The 23,395-nt window shown below is 41.8% G+C and overlaps 1 protein-coding gene and 1 long non-coding RNA gene across 4 annotated transcripts in view; one reads left to right on the top strand and one right to left on the bottom strand.

The window, feature by feature from the left end:
• LOC110740849 overlaps window positions 1-8,545 on the top strand; it is a 66,451-nt gene extending 57,906 nt beyond the window's left edge. The window contains exon 5 of the long non-coding RNA XR_004176497.1: window positions 8,479-8,545. This is a non-coding gene — a long non-coding RNA (uncharacterized LOC110740849). The remainder of the gene's footprint in view (window positions 1-8,478) is intronic.
• ACMSD (aminocarboxymuconate semialdehyde decarboxylase) overlaps window positions 1-22,981 on the bottom strand; it is a 64,555-nt gene extending 41,574 nt beyond the window's left edge. For 2 of the 3 annotated variants that reach the window (XM_021923528.2, XM_021923529.2), the window contains exons 1-3: window positions 22,761-22,981; window positions 16,231-16,275; window positions 2,502-2,598 (exon numbers count right to left, since the gene is read on the bottom strand). In XM_021923528.2, coding sequence (XP_021779220.1) covers window positions 2,502-2,598; window positions 16,231-16,275; window positions 22,761-22,817 — 199 coding nt within the window. In that variant the 5' untranslated portion in view covers window positions 22,818-22,981. The remainder of the gene's footprint in view (window positions 1-2,501; window positions 2,599-16,230; window positions 16,276-22,760) is intronic. The other variant, XM_021923530.2, reaches the window with a different exon arrangement.
• Window positions 22,982-23,395: the final 414 nt, after the last annotated feature.

The following is a 23,395-nucleotide window of genomic DNA, read 5'->3' as shown; positions in this document are numbered from 1 at the left end:
TCAGTCCCATCCCTAGACCCCCCTCAGCCCCTAGCCCCAGATTCCAGGGAGGTAAGTAAAGGTTGGATACAAATGAGATCATTGAAGGAAAACTAACTGACCCCATTTCTGAAGAGTTATTTCTCCCCTCCTTCCTGTGAAATTTTATTTAAGCAAGACGTTTTCAGGCTTTCCATCTTAGGGTACGCACAACAGAGCATGTCTCTCAGCCACCTTCCCTGCCCCTTTAATTCAGCTCCCAAGTGATCCTAGAAGGAGTCCCATGGTCTGAAATACCCAGAATGGGACCCTGAGTTTGACTCCAGCATCCACGATGCCAAGCATCTTTTGTCTTCAAGAGGGCCTACTTCCTAGGGTTGTTGTAGGGATTAAATGAGTTAATACATGTTAGGTTCTTAGAATAGTGCCTGGCACAAAGTAAATACTCAGTGAGGGTTGGTCATGACTGTTCTCTTAAGGACAGCCAAGGAATGAAACACACAACAAAAACCAAAGATGACACACACACGTTGTTTACCATGCAGCCATAAACTGTGGTTTCTGACACCAGTCATTCAAGTCTCATGCTCATTAGTTTTCTCCTTGAAAAGGCAGGTCCTTGCTGCAGCTTCACATTTACTACAAAACCTTGCTCTTTGCTGTAGGTTAGGGAAGCATGTTCTTTCTCCAGCTCTCCTCCCACTCCAATATACTTTTAGAGGGATATATGCTATATTCTGTGGAGTACTCCACAGAGGTGCTGCAGGGTTTCTGCGAAGTTCAATTTAAATGCCATTTAAATATGTTTTTAATAAAAAAGAGTTTTTTTTAGAGACAGAGTCTTGCTCCACCACTAGGCTGGAGTGTAGTGGTGCAATCACAGCTCACTGCAGCCTCAAACTCTTGGGCTCAAGTGATCCTCCCACCTCAGCCTCCTGAGTAGCTGGGATCACAGGTACATGCCACCACGCCTAGATAATTTGTGTGTGTGTGTGTGTGTGTGTGTGTGTGTGTGGAGACAGGGTCTCACTGTGTTTCCCAGACTGATCTTGAACTCCTGGGCTCAAGTGATCTTCCTGACGTGGCCTCCTAACATGCTGGGATTATAGGCATGACCTACCACACCTGAGTCTATTTTTAATTGTTAAAAAATATATAAAGCAAAACCTGGACAAAAGTATCTACAACAAATTCCAACATGCCGGAGACTACCTACTCATTTTAGGCTGACAGTTTGATTCCTTTTTTGCAGACCTTGGAATAAAATGTCTCCTGCCATCTCTTTGTATATTTGAACTCCTTATAATTTGTCTTTGATTAGAAAGGTGGTAGTGCTAAACTGCTCTTTTATTTGTGTGTTTGAATTATTTCTTTTCTGGTTGAAATCTTCCACCAATGTAAACATTTAGTTCTGACAATGTCAGTGGTGGTCAGTTCCCCATCACAGCCCATGGACACAGCCCACATGTGTCTGGAAGGCTCAGGCATTTTCTTAGAGCATGTTCTCAGGTGGCACAGTCAGCCAGGCAGTCACGGTGAAGCATAATATGGCCATCATGTCATACTTTAGATAGACTTGGAAATTTCATTTTGTTTTGTTTTGAGAAAAGTCTCACTTTGTTGCCCAGGCTGGAGTGCAGTGGCGTGATGTCGGCTCACTGCAACCTCCACCTCCCAGGTTCAAGCAATTCTTATGCCTTAGTCTCCTGAGCATCTGGGATTACAGGCATGTGCCAGCATACCTGGCTAATTTTTGTATGTTTAGTAGAAATAGGGTTTTGCCATGTTGATCAGGCTGGTCTCGAACTCCTGACCTCAGGTGATTCACCCACTTCAGCCTCCCAAAATATTGGGGTTACAGGTGTGAGCCAATGTGCCTTGTCTGAAATTCTTTTAAATTGTGAGGACTTGTTTGATTTTTAGATATAAGGTAAAAAGTGCAAGATGTTCTTAGAGCTTTTTAGCAATTCACCTTTGAAACAAACACTTCCTAATTCTCTTCTTTCAAATTTCTGGATTGATTTTATTGTAGTGTATTCTGAGATTACACAATAAACTATTTTTAACTGCTTCCATTTCCAACTCTGAGGTGTCAGTGGGAATGTTCTGTGTATGGGTGCACCGAGACAAACTACAGAAAGAAATTGGATCTTAAGTCTTACTAAGACAATTGTCATTCTTAGTTTGTGATTTCCAATTTTTACTATTTTAATTGATTTTATAATACATAAATACTATACATTTGAACTAATTTTTAAAAATAATAAAATGCCATTTTTATCTTTTTCGTGATATAACATTCTATTTTAAAACAGGGTATAACTCATATAAAACATTTCTAATCCACACTCTAAAAACATTGTTGTGGAAGGCCCTGTCTCTCCCACAGTGAAGCTGGAACAGCCTGTCCTGGCAGAGAAAAGGGGGTCAGAAGTTACCATCACATAAAGTTGTCAGCAAACTTTAAGGGCAGACATTGCTTTTACGTCAGATGCTAACATTGGTAGCATTTCTCATCGTACCTTTTTGATCCATTTCTCTAATACGAACTTCTGGATCCCAGCAATTCTCTCGCACCACTCTGAAGACCTTCCCATCTTTCCACAACTTTGCTTCTCCCTGGGGCAGAAAACCCATATTACTAAAATGTGACCTAAGCCCACTTGGACTAGTCTTTCCTCATGCGCTTCAGAACCTGTTTCTTCCCTAATATTTGAAAAGATTTGTACTTAATCCTTGTGGAAGTAGAAATCAGTAATTTAACAAAAATCAGCTTTCCTTCCTCATGCTTTTCTTTGGCCTGGAGTTGAAGGGCTGTGCTCTGTGGGTGTCAATGGCTGGACACAGAGATAGCAAGGTTGAGGTTATCTTTCTTTGGGCTGCATGACTGAGAATGGCTGATCACCTTGCTGATCTGAACCCCTGGCTACTAGATACAAGAGGATGGCCCGGCGTCTGGAAAATGGTAGTTCTATAACATTTAGAATTGAAAAGAACTTTTGAGATAGACCACCTAGTCCAACCCTCTCATTTTATGGAGAAGCAATGTATGGATAATGGGAGTATATGATCTGTCAAACAGAGCAGGGCCCACTAGTGTCAACACCTGTGGGAGGAGGTGGGCAAAGAAGTCAGTCTGGTAGCATGCACAAAATTTGGTACTGAGCTACTTCTTCCACCAGGCATCATGCTTGCCTGGGTACTCTGCAATAATTTTTATACATTTTAAATGACAAAAATGGCATATATTTATGCTGTACAACATTATCTTTTGATATATGTGTGCATTGTGGAATGGCTAAATCAAGCTAATGAACATGCCCGTTACTTCACATACTTATATTTTTTTGAGGTGATGACACTTAAAATCTATTCTTTTAGCAATTTTCAGGTATACAATACATTATTATTAACTATAGTTACCATATTGTGCAAAAGATATGAACTTATTCGTCCTGTCTAACTGAAATTTCATATCCTCTGACCTTCTCAATTTCTCCCCAGCCCTTCAGCCCGTGGTAACTACCATTTCGCTTGATGCTTCTGTGAGTTAGACTTTTTCAGATTCCACATATAAGTGCAGTATTTGTCTTTCTATGTCTGGCTTATTTCACTTAATATCATGTCCTTCAGTGTTACTCATGTTGTTGTAAATGACAGAATTTCCTTTTTATAAATGTTCAATAGTATTCCATTATGTATATATATGCCACATTTTCCTTATCCATTCATCCACTGATGGACACTTAGATTGATTCCATATCTTGGCTATTTTGAATGATGCTGCATTGAACATGGGAATGCAGATACCTCTTCAACATACTGGTTTCATTTCCTTTGCGTATAGAGCCAGAAGTAGAATTGCTGGATCATATAGTATTTCTATTTTTAATTTTTTTCAGGAAAACATATGATCATATCAATAGATACAGGAAAAAAATGACATATTTGTGTGTCCTTTTATGACTTTAAAAAACCTCAATAAATTAGGTGTAGAAGGAATAAAGCTGTGGGATTGCCGTACATGAACTTTCTTGTTTATCAACACAATAAAGTCTATGTATGGCAATCCCACAGCTAACATCATACTCAGTGGTGAAAATGATGAAAAGTTGAAAACTTTTTCTCTAAGATCAGGAACATGACAAGGGGGCTCACCTTTGCCACTTCTACTCAACATCATAAAGGAAGTTCTAGCCAGAGCAATTAAGTAAGAAAAATAAATAAAAATCATCTAAATCAGAATGAAAGAAGTTAAATTGTTTCTGTTTGCAGACAACGTGGTTTTATATATAGAAAACCCTAAATATTCCACCAAAAAACTGTTAAACTAATAAATTGGGTAAAGTTGCAGAATACAAAATTAATATTTAAAAGCCCATAGCATTTCTATATGCTAACAGTCTGCAAAAGATATCAGGCAATCCCATTATTTATTTATTTATTTCTCAAGACAGAGTCTTGTTCTGTTGCCCAGACTGGAGTGCAGTGGTATGATCTCGGCTCACTGCAGCCTCTGCCTCCCAGGTTCAAGCTATTCTCTTGCCTTGGCCTCCCAAGTAGCTGGGATTACAGACATGCGCCACCATGCCCAGCTAATTTTTGTGTCTTTAGTAGAGATGGGTTTCATCATGTTGGCCAGGCTATTCTTGAACTTCTGATCTCATGATCTGCCGGCCTCGGCCTCCCAAAGTGCTGGGATTATAGGCTTGAGCCACTGCTCCCAGCCTCAGGCAATCCCATTTAAAATAGTATTTAAAAATACTTAGGAATGAATCGAACCAAAAAGGTGAAAGATCTGAAAACTATAAAACATTGATGAAAAAATTAAAGAAGACACAGACAAATGGAAAAACATGTTCATGGACTGAAAAATTGATATTGTTTAAATGTCCATATTACTCAAAACAATCTATAGATTTAATAAAATGCCTCCCAAAATTCCAATGACATTTTTACAGAAATAGAAAAAAAACCCCATAAATTTCATGTAAGCTGCAAAAGATCTCAAATAGTCAAGGCAATTTGGAGCAAACAGAACAAAGCTGGAGAAACTAAAAACCTTTTGCACAGCAAAGGAAACAATCAACAGAGTAGAGAGACAGTTTATGGAACAGGAGAAAATATTTGTGAACCATATATCTGATAAGGAGTTACTATCCAAACTACGTAAGGAACTTAAAGAACTCAATGGCAAGAAAACAAATAACTGGGTGAAGAAATGGGCAAAGGACTACAAATGGCCAACAGGTATATGAAAAAATGCTTGACTTCACTAATCATTGAGAAATGAGATATCATCTCATACTTGTTAGGGTGGCTGTTATCAAAAAGACAAAATATAATAAGTGTTGACAAGGATGTGGAGAAAAGGGAACCCTTGTATACTCTTATTTGGTAACTGGTACAGCCATTACGGAACACACAACTTTTTAACACTCAGACCAGGGGGCCAAACTAAATGGTTGCGCAGAACATGGCAGTGGCATCTACGTTGGGCCTCCAGTTTGTGATTCCTAAAGAAAAGGGAAAGAACTAGGGCAGGCCCTAGAAATAAAATTGCCTGAATTCAAATTCTTGTTCTGCCACTTACTGTGTGATCTTGAGCGAGTTAAACAATATCTTCAAGCTTCCATTTGTTTATCTTTAAAATAGGGATGATAATGACTTACCTTAAAAAATTAATGTGACTTACATTAAAGGGATCATGTGAGCATGAAATAAGATAATCCATATAAAGCACTTAGTGGAGTATCTGACACATAGGTGTTAGTTATTATGATTATTTGTTATTAATGTTGTATAGCTAATTAGGAGCTAGACAGTGTTCCTCTGCTTTGAGGGCACACCACCTTTGGTGGTGCTTCAGGGCCTCAAGGTTACCTTTGGGCCCCATAGAATGTCCATGTGGGTGTGCGATGATCAAAGGCTTTGAGCTGTGCTTGGTGGAGTCCACTGCCCTCCTCCTCCTCCTCCTCCTCCTCTTGGCTTGATCATGAGTTGCATCCAAGCCTTCATCCTTCTACTCCATAGACAAGACCTTCCCCATCTCCTGCATGAAGAAGGCTGGACACTTTTCACCTTTAAGTGCTGTAGCCTGTTCACTTTGCACATATATGAGGAAGACCTCAGATCCACATTTTATTTCTCAGGGATGGGGAACAGGTCAGTGAGCAAGTTGACATGTGTAATTGTGACAGGTGTCCACACACTAGCAGAGGTGGCTCTCTGACATCATGACACCAAGACTGATGTGCTTCAGCTCCGATCCTCTGTTTACCATGCCAGCATCTGAACCACTTCCTAGGTTGGGGAATCTCCTGCAGGAGTCTTGGTGGAGGCAGGGCCTAGCCTCCCTCTGCAGAAGGCCAAATACTTGCTCTCCCTGCCCCAAGCTTGGCTAATCAATGCTTGGTTTTGCATTAAGTGATGCAAAAACACCAGGAAGAGTTGGATTTATTCTGCCAGTGATTCCAGTAGTGGCCAGGTACAGTGGCTATTGGCAGTGGTGTTGGGGGGCAGTATCCAGCTGGGGCAGCGGCCTCTAGCCAGGCTGTTCCTGTGGTGTTGCCTTGGCTGTGGCTTCAACCATGGGAATTCCCTGAGTTTCTGCAAGTTTTCTGAGCTTGATTCCACAGATACTTTGTAATTCTTGAGGGGCTTAAAATATTTCAACAAATATCTTTTCTTCTTACACTAATGATTGTTGGTTTCTGTTGCCTGCAAGCAAGAGTCCTGACTGATAATGATTGCACAAATAGGACATAGGAACACATGTCTCTTCATTTGGCGAAGAGGGGAGAGGAGAGGGGTGATGGTGAAAAAAAAAGTTAAGAAACAAACTTTGATTTGTCAAATTGGAGGTTTTATTTATTTTTGCTCCTTGCTGGGAAAGCTTAATCACTATAAAAATACCCAGTATAGCAGAGTGCCAAAGAGCACAGTCTTTGCATTCAGACAGCTCTGGGTTTAAATCTCATTAAATTGGCCGGGCGCGGTGGCTCAAGCCTGTAATCCCAGCACTTTGGGAGGCCGAGACGGGCGGATCACAAGGTCAGGAGATCGAGACCATCCTGGCTAACACGGTGAAACCCCGTCTCTACTAAAAAAATACAAAAAACTAGCCGGGCGCAGTGGCGGGCGCCTGTAGTCCCAGCTACTCGGGAGGCTGAGGCAGGAGAATGGCGTGAACCCGGGAGGCGGAGCTTGCAGTGAGCTGAGATCCGGCCACTGCACTCCAGCCTGGGCGGCAGAGCGAGACTCCGTCTCAAAAAAAAAAAAAAAAAAAAAAAATCTCATTAAATTACTTACTAGCAGCGCTGACTAGTGAAGTTGTGGGTCCTCTAAGTTTAAGCCTCACTTTTTCTATCTGTAAAATGTGGATCATTATACTTGTCATGCTTGTGGCCATCCAACGTCCTTGGAACACATCCTATGTGTGAAGAAATGTTCACAATTATACATTCTGCTTTCTTGAGGTAGAATCCAAAATATCCTTTCCCAGTCTCCCTTGTAACAGGGCACTGGCATGTGCTCTGGGCTTTGCCAATTATATGCACCCACCCGTGCATTTAACTTTGACCTGGAAGTGAGCAATGTGAGGAAGTAGGGACTATGCAGAGTCCACCTGTAGACAGGGGTGTTGTCTAAGATGTTGAACATGACTGGAGCAGCAGAGGCAAAGCTTCTAGTCTTCAGCCTTGGCAGCATTAGCTGAGCATCCTTTCCATGACTGGGAGTGGCAACACTTGCATCCTTGCTGAAGCAGCTCACCAGGTGAATGTGGGCATTGATCATGTTAGCATAGCCCTCAGAGTTTGATCTCTGGCCCTCACAGGAACTCTGTGAGCTGCTTTTCTAATTAAACTAGCTAGAGTGAATTCTGTTGTTTGCAATTAAGAACACTGAGTGATAAAGAAGATTCAATTATAGAATGTAAAGAACTTAGCACCAGGCCAGAGAGCACGCTCAATAAATAACAGCCAGATTTTACCACGTATTATCAACTGCAAGGGAGGAAATTGGGTTTCTGTGGGAGATACCTGAGTAAGTTTTGATTTCAAACAAAGCAGAGTATCTTAAAGCTGCAATAGATTATTTAGTTCAGCCCTTGCATTTTACTAATAAGTTCACAAGGTGCAGTGACTTCTCCAAGGCCATATGCTTAGTTGGTATAGAGCCCCGGTTTATGAAGCCATTTTCCATCTCACAAGGCTGATATTTGGTGATTGGTGTCTACGTAGTAGGCTAAAGTTAATTACTATAATTTCCTAAAGAGTTTGATCTTTTAGGGGCAGGGAGTGCCTCTCATTACATAGCAGGGAAAGCAGACTCACCAAACTTCGCTTTTTCACATCCTTCATGCTAGATCCATGGTAAGAAAAATGAACCATAGCAAGTCAGTAGAACTCCTTCTGAGTAAAAATCACTGCAGAGCAGCTGAGCCCCTATGATAAGCCCCCAATTCTCATTGCTTTTTTTTTTTTTTTTTTTTTTCAGCCAGAATTTTGAGAGCTGACAGCCATTGTAAGGAGTCAGTCCCTGATCTCTGTCGCTTTACATTCAGGTAAGGCTGTGGATTTGCCTCAGGGGTCAGCACTTGTTGCTGGAGGAGGAAACAGGGATTTCTTGGGTCCTGTTTTTTAACCTTGACCTCAGCATTAACCAAGATCTTAAACTAAACTAATAACCAAGTAATGGGAGCAAGCTGCTTTAATTTACACAACCAGAGCCCAGTCTCGTTTTTTCCTAAACTCTCAAAAGAAAATCAAGTTTTTTTTTTTTTTTAAAGAATTCCTCCATGCAACTATTACTATCCAGATAACACACTTTAAATACACCTTTTATATTTTTAGAGCCAGAACTTCATCTTGGAGTCTGATTCCTAGGGAACCTAACCTGTGAACTTCTGACTTTTGAGTTCTAATTCTAATACTATCCACAAACAAGCCCAAATATGGCTGGTATTTCAAATATCTGATACTGCATGTATCATCAGACATGTATTTTCTTGTCTTCCTTTTTTTTTTTTTTTTTTTTTTAATTGAGACAGAGTCTCTCTCTGTCGCCCAGGCTGGAGTGCAGTGATGCGATCTCGGCTCACTGCAATCTCCGCCTCCTGGGTTCAAGCGATTCTTCCACCTCAGCCTCCCGAGTAGCTGGGATTACAGGCGCCCGCCACCACACCTGACTTATTTTTGTATTTTTAGTAGAGATGGGGTTTTGCCGTGATGGTCAAGCTGGTCTTGAACTCCTGGCCTCAAGTGATCTGCCCTCCTATGCCTCCCAAAGCGCTGGGATTACAGGAGTGAGCCACTCCATCTCAGATCTTGCCACTGCCCCACTTAAAACTCTTGAATGGATTCCTTTTCCCTGAAGGTAAAATCCAAACTCCTTAACCTGGCCTGCAAGGCCCTACATGATCTAACCCCTGCCTACCTCTGTAAAACTTCCTCACGTTTTCACCTTTATAAATAGTCTCTGTATGAACTCTTCTCAAAAGTGTCTAATTTAAGTGTCCATTTGTTTTCTATTTGGAACCCGATTCATCTAGCTTTAAAAACCAGACCTATCACATACTAATAATACTCTGTCATTTTTAAAGGTGCATTCATATTTAAGTAAAACCATAGGAGAAGATCTGGGAAGATACCCACCAAACTGTTAATAGGAATTCCTTTGAGAAGATATACAAGTGACCAACAAACATGAAAAAATGCTCCACATCACTGATCGTCAGAGAAATGCAAATCAAAACCACAGTGAGATACCATTTCACACCAGTCAGAATAGCCATTATTAAAAAGTCAGAAAATAACAGATGCCGGTGAGGCTGTAGACAAAAGGGAATGTAGGCCAGGCGCAGTGGTTCACGCCTATAATCCCAGCACTCTGGGAGGTCAAGGTGGGTGAATCACCTGAGGTCAGGAATTTGAGACCAGCCTGGCCAACATGGTGAAACCCCATCTCTACTAAAAATACAAAAATTAGGTGTGGTGGCACGTGCCTGTAGTCCCAGCTACTTGGGAGGCTGAGGCAGGAGAATCACTTGAACCTGGGAGGCGGAGGTTGCGGTGAGTTGAGATCACGCCACTGTACTGCAACCTGGACGAGAGTGAAACTCCTTCTCCAAAAAAAAAAAAAAAAAAAAAAAAAAGAAAAGAAAAGAAAAGGGAATGCTCCTACGCTGTTGGTAGGAATGTAAATTAGTTCAGCCACTGTGGAAAGCAGTTTGGAGATTTCTCAAAGAACTTAAAATTGCCATTCAACCTAGCAATCCTATTACTGGGTGTATATATAGAGGAATATAAATTGTTCCGCCAAAAAGACACATGCACCTGTATGTTCATCATAGCACTGTTCACGATAGCAGAGACATGGAATCAACCTAGGTGCCCATAACAATGAAGTGGATGAAGAAATGTAGTATTCCATGTATGTTACATATGCACCATGGAATACTATGCAGCCATAAAAATAAAGTCATAGCCTTGCAGCAACACAGATGCACCTGGAGGCCATTGTCCTAATCAGATTAACACAGGAACAGAACCAAATACTGCATGTTCTCACTTAGAAATGGAAGCTAAACATTGGGTTTACATGGACATAACGATGACAACTATAGACACTAGGGACTATCAGAGGGGGCTGGGAGGGAGGGGACAAGGCCTGAGAAACTGATCATTTCCGATGGTTACTATGCTCACCACCTGGGTGACGGGATCAATCGTACCCCTAAACCTCAGCATCACTCGATATACCCAGATAACAAACCTGCATATGTATCCTCTGAACTTAAAATAAAAGTTGAAATTATTTTTTAAAAAAGTACTTTTGAGAACAGGGAGTGCTGGTCCAAGAGAATTGTAGCTTTATCTCTAATGGCTTGAATCTAAAAAGGAGCATTTAGTCAAATATTACTTACATAATAATAATAATAAATTATTCTTAATAATGAAAACATCTGAAAGTATTGGATGAGATCAGTGGCTTTCAGCCAGTTTTGGCTGTGACCCCACATTAAGAAATCTATTTTTCGGCCGGGCGCGTTGGCTTACGCCTATAATCCTAGCACTTCGGGGGACTGAGGCAGGTGGATCACTTGAGGTCAGGAGTTAGAGACCAGCCTGACCAACATGGTGAAACCCCGTCTCTACTAAAAATACAAAATTAGCCAGGCATGGTGACGCATGCCTGTAATCCCAGCTACTTGGAAGGCTGAGGCAGGAGAATCACTTGAATCCGGGAGATGGAGGTTGCAGTGAGCCAAGATGGCGCCGTTGCACTCCATCCTGGGCAATAAGAGCGAAACTCCATCTCAAAAAAAAAAAGAAAAAGCTATTTTTCATTGTCATTGAGAATACCCATATATATCTATTTGTACAGACACAAACTGAGACAGAAGTTTTATGAAACAATATTTATTCTTGCCATAAGCAGTGCATTCTGCTATTTTGTTTTACAATCTATTTCATTTTTAAAGGGGTTAGTACTTTGACATATGAATTTGGGGTGGGGGAACACAAATATGGTCCATAAGAGTGAGGGGTCGTGGTCCATAAGAGTGAGGGGTCTGACAATTATGTATGTAAAAATCCTAAGTGTGATGTAAATGTTTGCGTGTGTGTGTGTGTTCCCAAGTCCCTGGGACGAACTCATTGTGTGTTTCTAGATGCTGTTGACCTACAGCTTTGAAGCAGGCCCGTGTCTACCCTCCTGGGTCGGAGGCTTTAAAATGCTCCCAGGTGTCTTTGCCATCAGGGCACAATTCTGCCCCCACCCCATGCAGCTCCTGGCAGGTTGTCATACAAACCAAGGACTGGCCTGCTACTTATACTTTAATAAATATTCAATCAAAAGACAAATAATGTTTTTCAGTTCTGAGCAAGGCTTTATCGTGACAAATGACTACCCCTCAATTTGTTTGGGGAACACTGAAAAACCAAGAGTTAAGAAGAGAAATGGGACAAACCAGAGAAATGTTTTGGAAAGACGTTTGAGAGAACAGGAATCTCCAGGTAAGCCAATCCTGGGGGCAGAAAATATTTCTTCACTAGAGGAACACAGGAGAGTAAGAATTATTTTCAAATCCCAAATCCTGGATTTTCTCATCGCTCTCAGCCTGATTTGTGTAATTGCATACATTTGCATATCATTTACATTTGCATATTGTTTTCGATGGACTCGAATCCCTGACAACTGTAATTATGAAAAATACAGACTGAGTCTGTTTTGGTTTGCTTTGTTTTGTTTTTGAGAGAGAGGGAGTGTGTTACTCTTTTGTCCTATTTGATTACCATTGTATCAAATTTTGCTGGAAATAAATAAGTCAGTAGATGTGACTGGAAAATATTTCCTTTTTGTTTTCTTTTGGAGATTTGGCTACTAAGTTTATGAAATTTCTTGGTATTAAAACAAAATGAAATGAAGGCCATTCAAATCCACTATTGAAGGACAAACTGAAGACAGGGACATGGAGTAAGAAAAAATCGCAGCTCCCTGTCCCTGCAGCTGGGGCTTCCTAGCTGCTTTGCCGTCAGCTCCATTCATATCATACTTTCCATCGGAGAGACTTGAGGCCAGCTTAGAGCATCAGACCCTGGTCTAGAAACTAGCATTTTGAATGGGAGAAGTGAAGCACAGTGTTTGAATTGGCACTTAGTGGACACACTGAAGAAGATGAGGATGAACTGCCTCAGAGACAGTGATGTTTAAAACTCTTGAAAACCTAGGCAATACCATTCAGGACATAGGCATGGGCAAAGACTTCATGACTAAAACACCAGAAGCAATGATAACAAAAGCCAAAATTGACAAATGGGATCTAATTAAGCTAAAGAGTTTCTGCACAGCAAAATAAATGATTATCAGAGTGAATAGGCAACCCACAGAATGGGAGGAAACTTTTGCAATCTATCCATCTGACAAAGGGCTAATATCCAAAATCTATAGGGAACTTTAACAAATTTACGAGAAAAAAACAACCCCATCAAAAAGTGGGCAAAGGATATGAACAGACACTTCTCAAAAGAAGACATTTATGTGCCCAACAAACATGAAAAGAAGCTCATCATCACTGGTCATTAGAGAAACGCAAATCAAAACCACAATGTGATATCATCTCACAGTGAGATACCATTCTAACTAATGATAGCCAGTTAGAATGGTGATCATTAAAAAGTCTGGAAACAACAGATGCTGGAGAGGATGTGGAGAAATAGGAATGCTTTTATACTGTTAGTGGGAGTGTAAGTTAGTTCAACCATTGTGGAAGACAGTGTGGTGATTCCTCAAGGATCTAGAACCAGAAATACCATTTGACTCAGCAATCTACTGGGTATATACCCAAAGGATTATAAATTATTCTACTATAAAGACACATGCACACGTATGTTTACTGCAGCACTATTCACAATAGCAAAGACTTGGAACCAACCCAAATGCCCATCGATGATAGACTGGATAAAGAAAATGTGGCCATCTGGGTGCAATGGCTCACGCCTGTAATCCCAGCACTTTGGAAGGCCGAGGCAGGCGGATCACCTGAGGTTGGGAGCTCGAGACCCTCCTGACCAACATGGAGAAACCCTGTCTCTACTAAAAACACAAAATTAGCTGAGCCTGGTGGTACATGCCTGTAATCCCAGCTACTCGGGAGCCTGAGGCAGGAGAATCACTTGAACCTGGGAAGCAGAGGTTGCAGTGAGCCGAGATTGTGCCATTGCACTCCAGCCTGTGTGACAAGAGTGAAACTCCATCTCAAAAAAAAAAAAAAAAAAAAAAAAAAGATGGCACATATACACCATGGAATACTATGCAGCCATAAAAAAAGGATGAGTTCATGTCCTTTGCAGGGACATGGATGAAGCTGGAAACCATTCTCAGCAAACTAACACAGGAACAGAAAACCAAACACTGCATGTTCTCTCTCATAAGCGGGAGTTGAACAATGAGAACATATGGACACAGGGAGGGAAACGTCACACAATGGGGCCTGTCGGGGATAGGGGGCTAGGAGAGGGGTAGCGTTAGGAGAAATACCTAATGTAGATGATGGGTTGATGGGTGCAGTGAACCACAAATCTGCATATTTGGCACATGGATCCCATAACTTAAAGTGTGTGTGTGTGTGTGTGTGTGTGTGTATATATCTCCCAAAAAACTCTTCAGTGGTTCCCCACTGTCTTCAGGATCAAGTTCAAAGCCCTAAGCTCATTTCGGGGCCTAAACCCCTAAATCCTTCATGACCCTGTCTGATGAGGTTTCTGGCTTCCTCTCCATCTTCTTGCTGCTTCTTGGCTCTCCCTACTCTTGTCTGCATCTATGTGTTCTCCACAGAGCAACCAAAGTGGTCTTTTAAAGCCACTAAGACCCTCTGAAGAATTTGCATTATTTTGAGAATGCAATCCAGACTCTTTAGCATGCCCTGCAAGTCCCCATGTGTCCAGGCCTCTGCCTACCTTGCCAGCCCATTTCCTACTGTCTCCCCCTTTCACTGCATTTCAGCCACATTGCCTTCCTTTCTGTTCCTTGAACACATAAACTCTTTACCAGTTGGTGGCCTTTGCAACTGCTGTTCCCCCAGCCAGGAACACTTTTCCAAGTGTTCCCTTCTCATCTTCAGAGCCTATGCCAGGTCACTGACCAGCCAGCCTCTTGCTCTCTATCACATCACTGCTTTATATTCCATTCTCTGAATTGATCATGTTGAGTCGTGACCCCTAGAATCTGAGCACCATCAGAGCAGGGACTATGTCTGTCTTGTCCACCAGCATATTCCCAGTGTCTAGGTTGGTGGGCCTGACACAAAACGAGTTTCAATAAAAAGTAGTGAGTCAGTGAATGAACGTGCGAGAGCCAGTGGTTCTCAAACTTGAATGTGCTACTTTGGGAGGCTGAAGTGGGAGGACCACTTGAGGCCTGGAGTTTGAGGTCAGCCTGGGCAACATAGTGAGACCCCCGGTCTAAAAAATAAAAAAGTAGTTAGCTGGGCGTGGTGGTGTGCACCTGTAGTCTCAGCTACTTGGGAAGCTGAGGTGGGAGGATCACTTAAGCCTCAGAGTTGGAGGCTATGAGTGAGCTGTGATTGTATCACTACCCTCCAGCTGGGCAATAGAGCGAGACCCTGTCTTTAAAAAAATTACTAATTAAAAAAACCCTTGACTCTGCATCAGAATCACCAGGAGGCTTGTTAAAACAAGTTGCTTGCCCTACCTCTAGAGTTCTGATTTGGTAGGACTGGGGCAGGGCTTGAGAATTTGCATTTCTCCCAAGTTCCCAGGTGATGGTGAACCTGCTGGTTGTGGGACCACAGTTTGAGAAATGCTGGTACCATCCATAGCTGAGTGCTTCTGAGCTCAGATATGTTTAATATTTCATGCCTTTGTTCCCTTTCTTTTTTCCTAGAACATGGTTTCCTCATTCCCTAGGCAAGCCTCCCACCTGCTTTAAGATGTGAGATGGGCATCATTTCCTTCAGAAGGCCTTCTCTGATCCTTGGTGCCCAAATCTCTGCCCCTTAGAACCTGATGTAAAGGGAGCCCTAACCTTTCCATGCTGCGTTGGGTTAACTCTGCACATTAACTGGATTTCCAGACCACAAGTCCTCCAGAGCATGCATTAGTCATGTCTGTATGCCAGCTGGAAGCTCAAAAATATTACCTCTGAACTTGAAGAGGACGTATGATGCCTCTGAAAATGAAATCAGACCCATACCCTGGGCAGATCTAGACTCCCAGCTCACTCTTGGGCCTCATTATTTCTACAGGGCTTTGCCCACAGCCGCCTTCTTTTTGCTTTTTCCTCTTACCGAACTCAACCCTTAGTAACACTGTCTTCTCTCCTTTGTCTCCATTGTTTATTTTTTCCAGCTTATGCTCAAACCTAACTGTCCCATTTATTTGGTCAGCCTTAATGTACTGTAATAACTGGTAGCACTAGGTCACTTCCTTGAGGCAGAGCAATAAATGCTGAAATTGGTTGGTGGCGGGGGGAGGAGTGAGAGGGAGAGAGAGAGACTTTTTGATGGGTTCTCAAATTCCAATTTTATCTTCCTAAATACTACTCTTTGAAGTCACCTCCATTTTTCCCAATTATTCTGAGAAATCTCAGTGCTATTCCCTTGCCTACAACAAAGCTAATACACGGGCAGAAGAGTGGGGTTCCCTGGAGGCCCAGCCTGCAGTGAGGTATCCCATGGCTTAGCTGTCCCTGAGTCCTACTGATGTTCATGCTTTGGAAGAAACTCACCTTGCTGTGGTGTTGGAGCTGCACCCAGCCTTCATAGCCAAACCTCTGCAGTGGGGAGAAGCACAGTTAGAGTCAAAGAGCAAAGACCAGGCTGCAATCAAGGGGCATGCTTAGCACAGAGGATCCTGAGCTCCACCTTTCAAGCATTGCCTTCCCATTTCCCCCATACCCATGTATCGCCTATTTAGTATTTACAATTAAATTCACTTACATTTTTCCTTCAATATATTTACACAAGAAGAAAATTCTGTTATCTCAGCAGTGCTGCTTTTATCTTTTCCCCTAATGCAGCTTGAATTTTTTAAATGAAGGTTAACATGAAAAAATATTGTTCATGTACCACCTAAAATCACGTCACAGGTTACCAGGAGTACATCGCCCCTAAGGACCACTCTTTAGGAAATACATTGCTTTTCAAACTCTGCGTTGCAATCCATGAGTAGATTGTGATATCAGTTTAGTGGATAGGGACTCAAACATTTTAAAACAGGAAATCATGTATGTAGCAGATGCTGTTGGTGTCCCGCTCGTATCCCTTCGCTTTGACACTTTCTGTGCATACCAGCCCACCTCCATCAGCCAGCGCCTGCATTTCATTGGCTGAGGGCTTTCCCCGGGAACCTGCTTTGATCAAGCCAACCTAGCAGGTAAGAAGTACTATGAAATTAGCTCCCTGCATCCCCTCGGCCCAACAGCCCTTAACAGATAATTGAGGGAGTTGTATATAAATACACTGAACACACTGTACCCCACCCCTCGGTCTGGATAACGCAGAGATGAGGCACACATTTTGCTCTGGAATGCAAACTTTTCACTGGCTGCCCTATTTTCCCTGTCTCACTTCCTCACTCTCCTGTCGTTTCCTGGGATCACCTCCAAAGCAAACTACTTGTATCTGAATCCTTGTCTCAGGGTCTGCTTCTTGGAAATCATAGAGTAAAGGAATGGAAAGGAATAGAATAAATTAGAATTTCTCCCATGTAGTAAGTAATGGTTTCATAACATTTTTTCTTCCCATTTAGTGTCTATAAATGTTTGTACTGAGTCACAACGTAAAATAGATTTCCGCCTGGGAATCATGCATAAAAACTGTGGAAAGCCACCGACTGAAAACATAGGTGAGTATGACTCAAATAACTACTGGCTTTATCATGTATCATACTGCATCATATCATTATTCCTTCTTCACGCTTTCATGGAATCCCATCTGTGACAAGTCTTACTAGGGAAGAGAAAATAAAAGGGAAGGACAGTTCCAGCCCATGTGGAGCAGAGTCTTGGGAGGTTAAGGCTGGGGGAGGCAAGGAATCAAAGGGCCACATCATGGCATGTGAGACGTACTGTGACCGTGAGGCACAGGTGCTCTGGGGGCCTTGGGGAGGGAGCTGACTTCACACCTTGGGCTGCGGTATTGGGAGGGACATTGAAAAGGTAGTCCTGGCGTCAGATTGGAGAGGATCTTCTAGTGTTCAGGATTTCCACGCTTCCTGCATGGCTGTCACAGTGTGGTGTCAGAGGGAAGGAATGGAGGCAGGAGATAGCTACATGAGGGAGCTCCTTAATGACTCTGAGTTGGTCAGCGGTGATGGGTCAGCGAGTAAAGCAAGCTGAACATCAGCTCAACCTCTCGTTTGTTGTGGCTGGATGAGGCCAGGGTACAGCAGTTGATTCTCATGCCGCAGTGCAGGGAAGTTGTCTGTAGGGAGTCAGGTCTTGGTGGACCCTTCTTAGCTCCCTTCACCTCTAGACCGAGGGGAAGGTCTGGGCCTGGGCCACAGTGCAGCATAGAGGTGTTTATGTCTCTGTATCTGTGCCTGGGGTCTGCCTCAACAGCTTCGTAAGGTTTGGATTAATTCTATACCAGTCTTATTCCACCCAGGTAAAAGGTCTGTTCTTGAGTCCTAGCCCCAAATAATCATATTACCTTTAGAAATCTATCTTCTGTTTCCTCCCCAGTGACATCCGCAGACTCGGTTTTGGAGGCTGGGCAGACGAGGGAGACTGTCGGCTGAAACTCAGCTTCTCCTCCCTGCACCCAGCCTCTCCTTTGCTCGTGCCCCCAACCCCTGCTCTCGCCCTTCATGCATTCAATACCTTTGTACTTTTTCCTTCTTTTCCCCTGGAAAAAGCTGCCAAGAGAGATATGTTGGGGGCGGGGGATGGAATATGACCTTAATCAGTTACACTTTAGAGTAAACTTAAGACTGTGCTCTTTAACTGGAAATTTGCCATTGAACTTTTATCCTTCATGTAGAAGAAAGGGTTTTATTTCCTTCTTTCTCTACTGCCTGCTTTCTCCCCCTTCTTCCTCACTCTCTTTCTTTGTTACTTTTTCATAATTCTGTAAGGAACTCTAACCCATATGCTAGCAGGTAGAGAAGTATTCCATTTGGGGAAGGGCAGGGAGGTAGGAAAGGCAGAGCAGAGGGATCCCCCCACATGCAACAAATCACTTACAAGACACTTGACTTTGTTGGCGTGAAATGTCTCCAAGTCACTGTTTCCCTATGTGTATTAATAAAAATGAGGCTAACAGGAGTGGCTGGGACATAAGTTTTCAGGGGAATTAGGTGAGATAGTGCATATAAAGCTGCTGACACCAGGCCTGGCCAGTGGACAGGGCTTCATTCATTCCTGCTAACAGTGATGCTGATGGTGATGGTGGTGACGGTGGGGGCACTAATTGCATGGTGGAGGGAGTGAGGTGGCTGTAGTGGTGTGGCTGAAGTAGTGAATGTGGTGGCAGTGGTGGTACCCATCGTGGCTGATGGTGATGGTGGTGGCAGTGACAGCCGTGGTGATAGTAGCAGTGGGGATGGTGGTAGGGGTGGCAGTAGTGGTGACAGTCTTATTCCAACCCCAAATAGAATACCCTGGGGTCAGAACTAAGGAGAGCTGTGAAGAAAGGAGCCCTTTGCCCCTCTGTGTCCCTCCCTCCCTTTCCTGGAAAGTGTAAAGTGCCAATTTACCTCACAGGCCCCTTGCAAAGACCCAACTTATTCAGGGCAGTTTTATTCTTCTCCAGGTCTGTGCTTGACATAGACCCTCAGTTCTCATCCCAGGTTGAGCCGAGCCGGGGGTCTAAAATTTATGACCCTGGGAGTGGTTTTGGTCCGAGCATATGCCCCAGGAAGCATCTAAAATCTGAAAGTGTTTGACAATAACCAGTGTCTCGCGGGCATTTATGAGCATGCCAAATAAAAAGCAAATTGAAAACATTCCAGGAAATTCAGTTTTATATACAAGAGATATGTTTCTGAAATGCACATATATGAATCAAAGTGGATGAACTGGATGACTATTGTTAATGTCTTGAGGACATCACACCTCCATGAGGTGAGTAATGAGCCTCCTGGGTGATGAAACCAGATATTTATCTCCTCAGAAGGATTTTCTAAAAATCAAATGATGTCTAGGATTTTGTCTTCTAAAGCCTTGTACTGATCAAGTGCAATTGCTAACAAAAGAAGGTGTAAGTATATGATTTTTAAATTGGAGGTCAGAATTTTTTGCTCCATTTATAATTAGAAGAATCTTTGCAAGCCCTACTATTGGGCAGACAGTAGGCTGTCAATAAAGCCTTGCTGGAGGAAAAAGCTGAAACTGTATCATCCTCATTGTTGCTGTGAATAATCCATTGCAGATCAACCTGAAACATCTTTTGCCACGGTTTCTTGGGCCCCACCTCCTGTTTGTGACAGCAGAGAGTGTGGGTCCTCATTCATCAGAAACAATTTGATCAAGTATCCCTGAATCCACTGTCTTTATACTTCGGATACATATTTTTTTCAAGGATCCTACTTGTAACTCTGACTAACATTATTATTAGCAAGTGAAAATGAAAAGATTTCTCAAATCCCAGCCCTTTGTCATCATTAGTTAACCATCACTTCAGGCATGTTGATTCTACTTTTCTGTCTCTTCATTGTATAAGAAGGTCAAGGTTATTCCAGCAGCAGTACTCTCTCAGGCCAGTTTTCTCAGGGTGGATGTGGTGATGGAGAGGCTCTTGAGGGACTGTGGTGGCCCACATAGCTCTGGGATTCTAGGTTCATTTCTGAGTCTCAAGCATCTCATCTGTCAAGTGAATAGTATAAATCTTATCTGCATATTTTGCAAGGTTTATGTAAATTATTTCTCCCTCTTGTCTCTCCCTAGAAGTACGAAGTATTGTAACTGTAATGATGAAAATGATGTAGATGGTGGTGATGAAGTGTCAGCTGTCTGTTTGCAGCATGTGAGACTACTACATAAGAAGAAATCTGGTTTGGAATGAAAAACCAAACATCATATGTTCTCACTCGTAAGTGGGAGCTAAGTTATGAGGATGCAAAGGCATAGGAATGACACGATGGACTTTGGGGACTCAGGGGGAAAGGGTGGGAAGGGAGTGAGGGATAAAAGACTACAAATTGGGTACAGTGTATATTGCTTGGGTGATGGGTGCACCAAAATCTCACAAATCACCACTAAAGAACTTACTCATATAACCATACACCACCTGTTCCCCAATAGCATATGGAAATAAAAATAAATACATAAAAATAAAAAAAAAAGAAGAAACCTGGTTTATTGGGACAAAATTTCTCTCCCTCTTTAAAGCAATAGCTGATGATAGAAAGGAGAGGGAGTTTGGAAGCTGGGGAGTCCAAGCTCTGGTGAGAACCGGCTTCCTGGTTCTAAGATGGTGCCTTCTTGCTGTGCCCTCACGTGGTAGAAGGGGTGAACAAGCTTCCTTGGGCTTACTTTATAAGGGCACTAATCCCATTCATGAGGGCTCTGCTGTCATGACCTAATCACCCCCAGAAGGCTGCATTTCCTAATACCATTGCCTTGTAGGCTAGGGTTTCACCTGAATTTTGGGGGAGATGTACATATTCAGACTGTAGCTCTCTAAGCCTCAAAATCCTATCTGCACAAGGAGGTGTATGCCCTGGAGCTTGGAGCCCTGCTTGGAGGGTTGGTCATGCTAGCTAACTCTCTCAGTGGGATAGTACAGGTGGGCATTGTCCTCTAGAGACCACCATGGTGGTTTCCAAAGCATTTCATGTGGATGTTCTTTCATACTCAAACAGAGAAAAAAGCTGTAACAGAGGAATTAGTGCCATTTGCTAGGTATAGATTATAGCTATTTTAAAATACCAAATACTAAAATTTGGATTTTACCAAAACTCTTAGATTAGGGAGTATAATCTATTTCTTCTTGTGTTCACAAATTAATCAATGTGTTCATTGCATCATTCGTCAGGCAAATACTCATAAACGAGGGGTAGAAAGTGGTGGGCACCACATGATGTAAGAAACTGCATGCAGCTTCTAAATAACGCAGATGCACTCTCACAAAGGAACTGGTGCATTCCCTTCATGAAATCATTAACATTGTGAAGCGGTTTACACTTCAGTAAACTCTGATGAGGACAACAGCACTCAGAACAGCATGTTCCTGTGTCAACATGTAGAGTCCCTTTAGGAAGAGCAGGTTGAGTGGTTTAGCTTTTATCCTTAGCTGTATATAGGATAGGCTTTCAAAGATCACTTGTATTTTTCAATATACGGTTTCTACCACCCATCTTACCTAAGATACCAATGGACAAAGAAATACTTAAGATAAACATTCTTCTATGAGACAACTATGAGAAAAAAATACTTTCATCTACCTGCACAATGAACCACATTTAATTCAAGTTTGGGTTAATTCATTTTCCCTTACTTGGGATAAAAAAGATGAAACATTATTGGTGGGGTGAAAGTACTGGCAGAATGCTGAAGATTGGGTAAAACCTGATATTAAGCCTGAACAATCCTCCAGCCAATTTTACATTTCCTTCATGTTCCTCACCTTCCTCTTTTTGTATTCATTCAAAAGTTCTTAATGACAAAAGGAAATTTCCATCTTTAGAGAAACACAAAGAATACTCTTTTAGTAGATGTCACTGTGCAAAAGTTTCATGTCATTTATTCTGGGGTTTTTTGATGTACCTACTTCCTAGTTCTTCATGACAAAGATTTATAGAATACAGAACATCAAAAAGTAAAGGTTTCAGGCAGTGTCCTAAAATAGACTAAAAAAAAAAAATTCACAAAGCTGTCTCTTGGTGCTTCTAAAACTTATTTTAAACATTTTGAAAAAGGGATATATTTTAGAAGTCCTCAAAACCGATCACATTCCATTTTTAATAGTCTTTTATTTAAAATTGTAATTTTAAATTCTGTAGTTGGCATGTATCTTCCCAGCAGCTGAATATGTGATTTTAAAAAAGGTAAATCTGCTTTACTTAAATTGTCTGGAAATTTTAAAGAATGGTTCATTTGAGGGAAAAAAGGGATTCTGAGAAAGCGCTTATTTCTTTAATCCAATGTTCTTTCAAAATAAATGTAAAAGTCATTTTTAAAAACTAGGAAATCAGAACTACCAAATAATTTAAGTCCCCCTACCCCCCACCAAAGCAGATAATTCCATAAAGAAGAGAAAGGCAATGAGAAACCCTGGAGAAGTTTCAGAAATAATTCAGCAAGTTAATTACCATTACCTTTTTTAGATCTGGCCATTCTTTTGGTAGAATATGACTATGGATGTCAATTTTCATCTCCACAGGATCAGAGAGGCATGTAAGGAAAGAAGTTTTGATATCAAGAGACCTTTTTGAAAACTGTGGAGTTAATTGATTTACTTAGTCCCTTTACAGCCACCTTCAGGCAGCAGTCAGTAGGCCTGCCCAACCCAGTCTAGGTCCATTAGAACTTCCTTATTAAGGTTCAAAGTTCTGTTTATTTGTTAACCAAGCTTTGGTTAACCAAGCTTTGTCAACCAAGCTTAGGGTCAACACACTTTGGTAGTCAGGACTCTTGGCACAAAACTTTAAAAAAAAAAACAACAAAAAACTGTACTCAACTGTATGAGGTCAAAAGCACAGTAGGATGCTTTGACTTATAGCAGGCCAAAAATTGACTAATTTTTCATTTTAAATATTTTAACTTTTATAAAGCTATACATAGTTAGTAATTAAATAGTTTGTAGTTAAAAACAAAACCATGTAGAGGGCTTTTGCAGAAAAAGGATAGATCCCTGACTCACCTTTTCTTACCTTTCCTTGCACGATTCAGAAGCAGCCAGTTTTTTTGCTTTTGCTCTTTTTTCAGTTAGTTACTCCCATATCTTTAAATA

This window comes from Papio anubis, chromosome 10, assembly GCF_008728515.1.
Source record: "Papio anubis isolate 15944 chromosome 10, Panubis1.0, whole genome shotgun sequence".
Taxonomy (NCBI): Eukaryota; Metazoa; Chordata; class Mammalia; order Primates; family Cercopithecidae; genus Papio; species Papio anubis.
The sequence above is the reverse complement of the archived record's forward strand: the minus strand, read 5'-3'. Positions and strand labels throughout refer to the sequence as shown.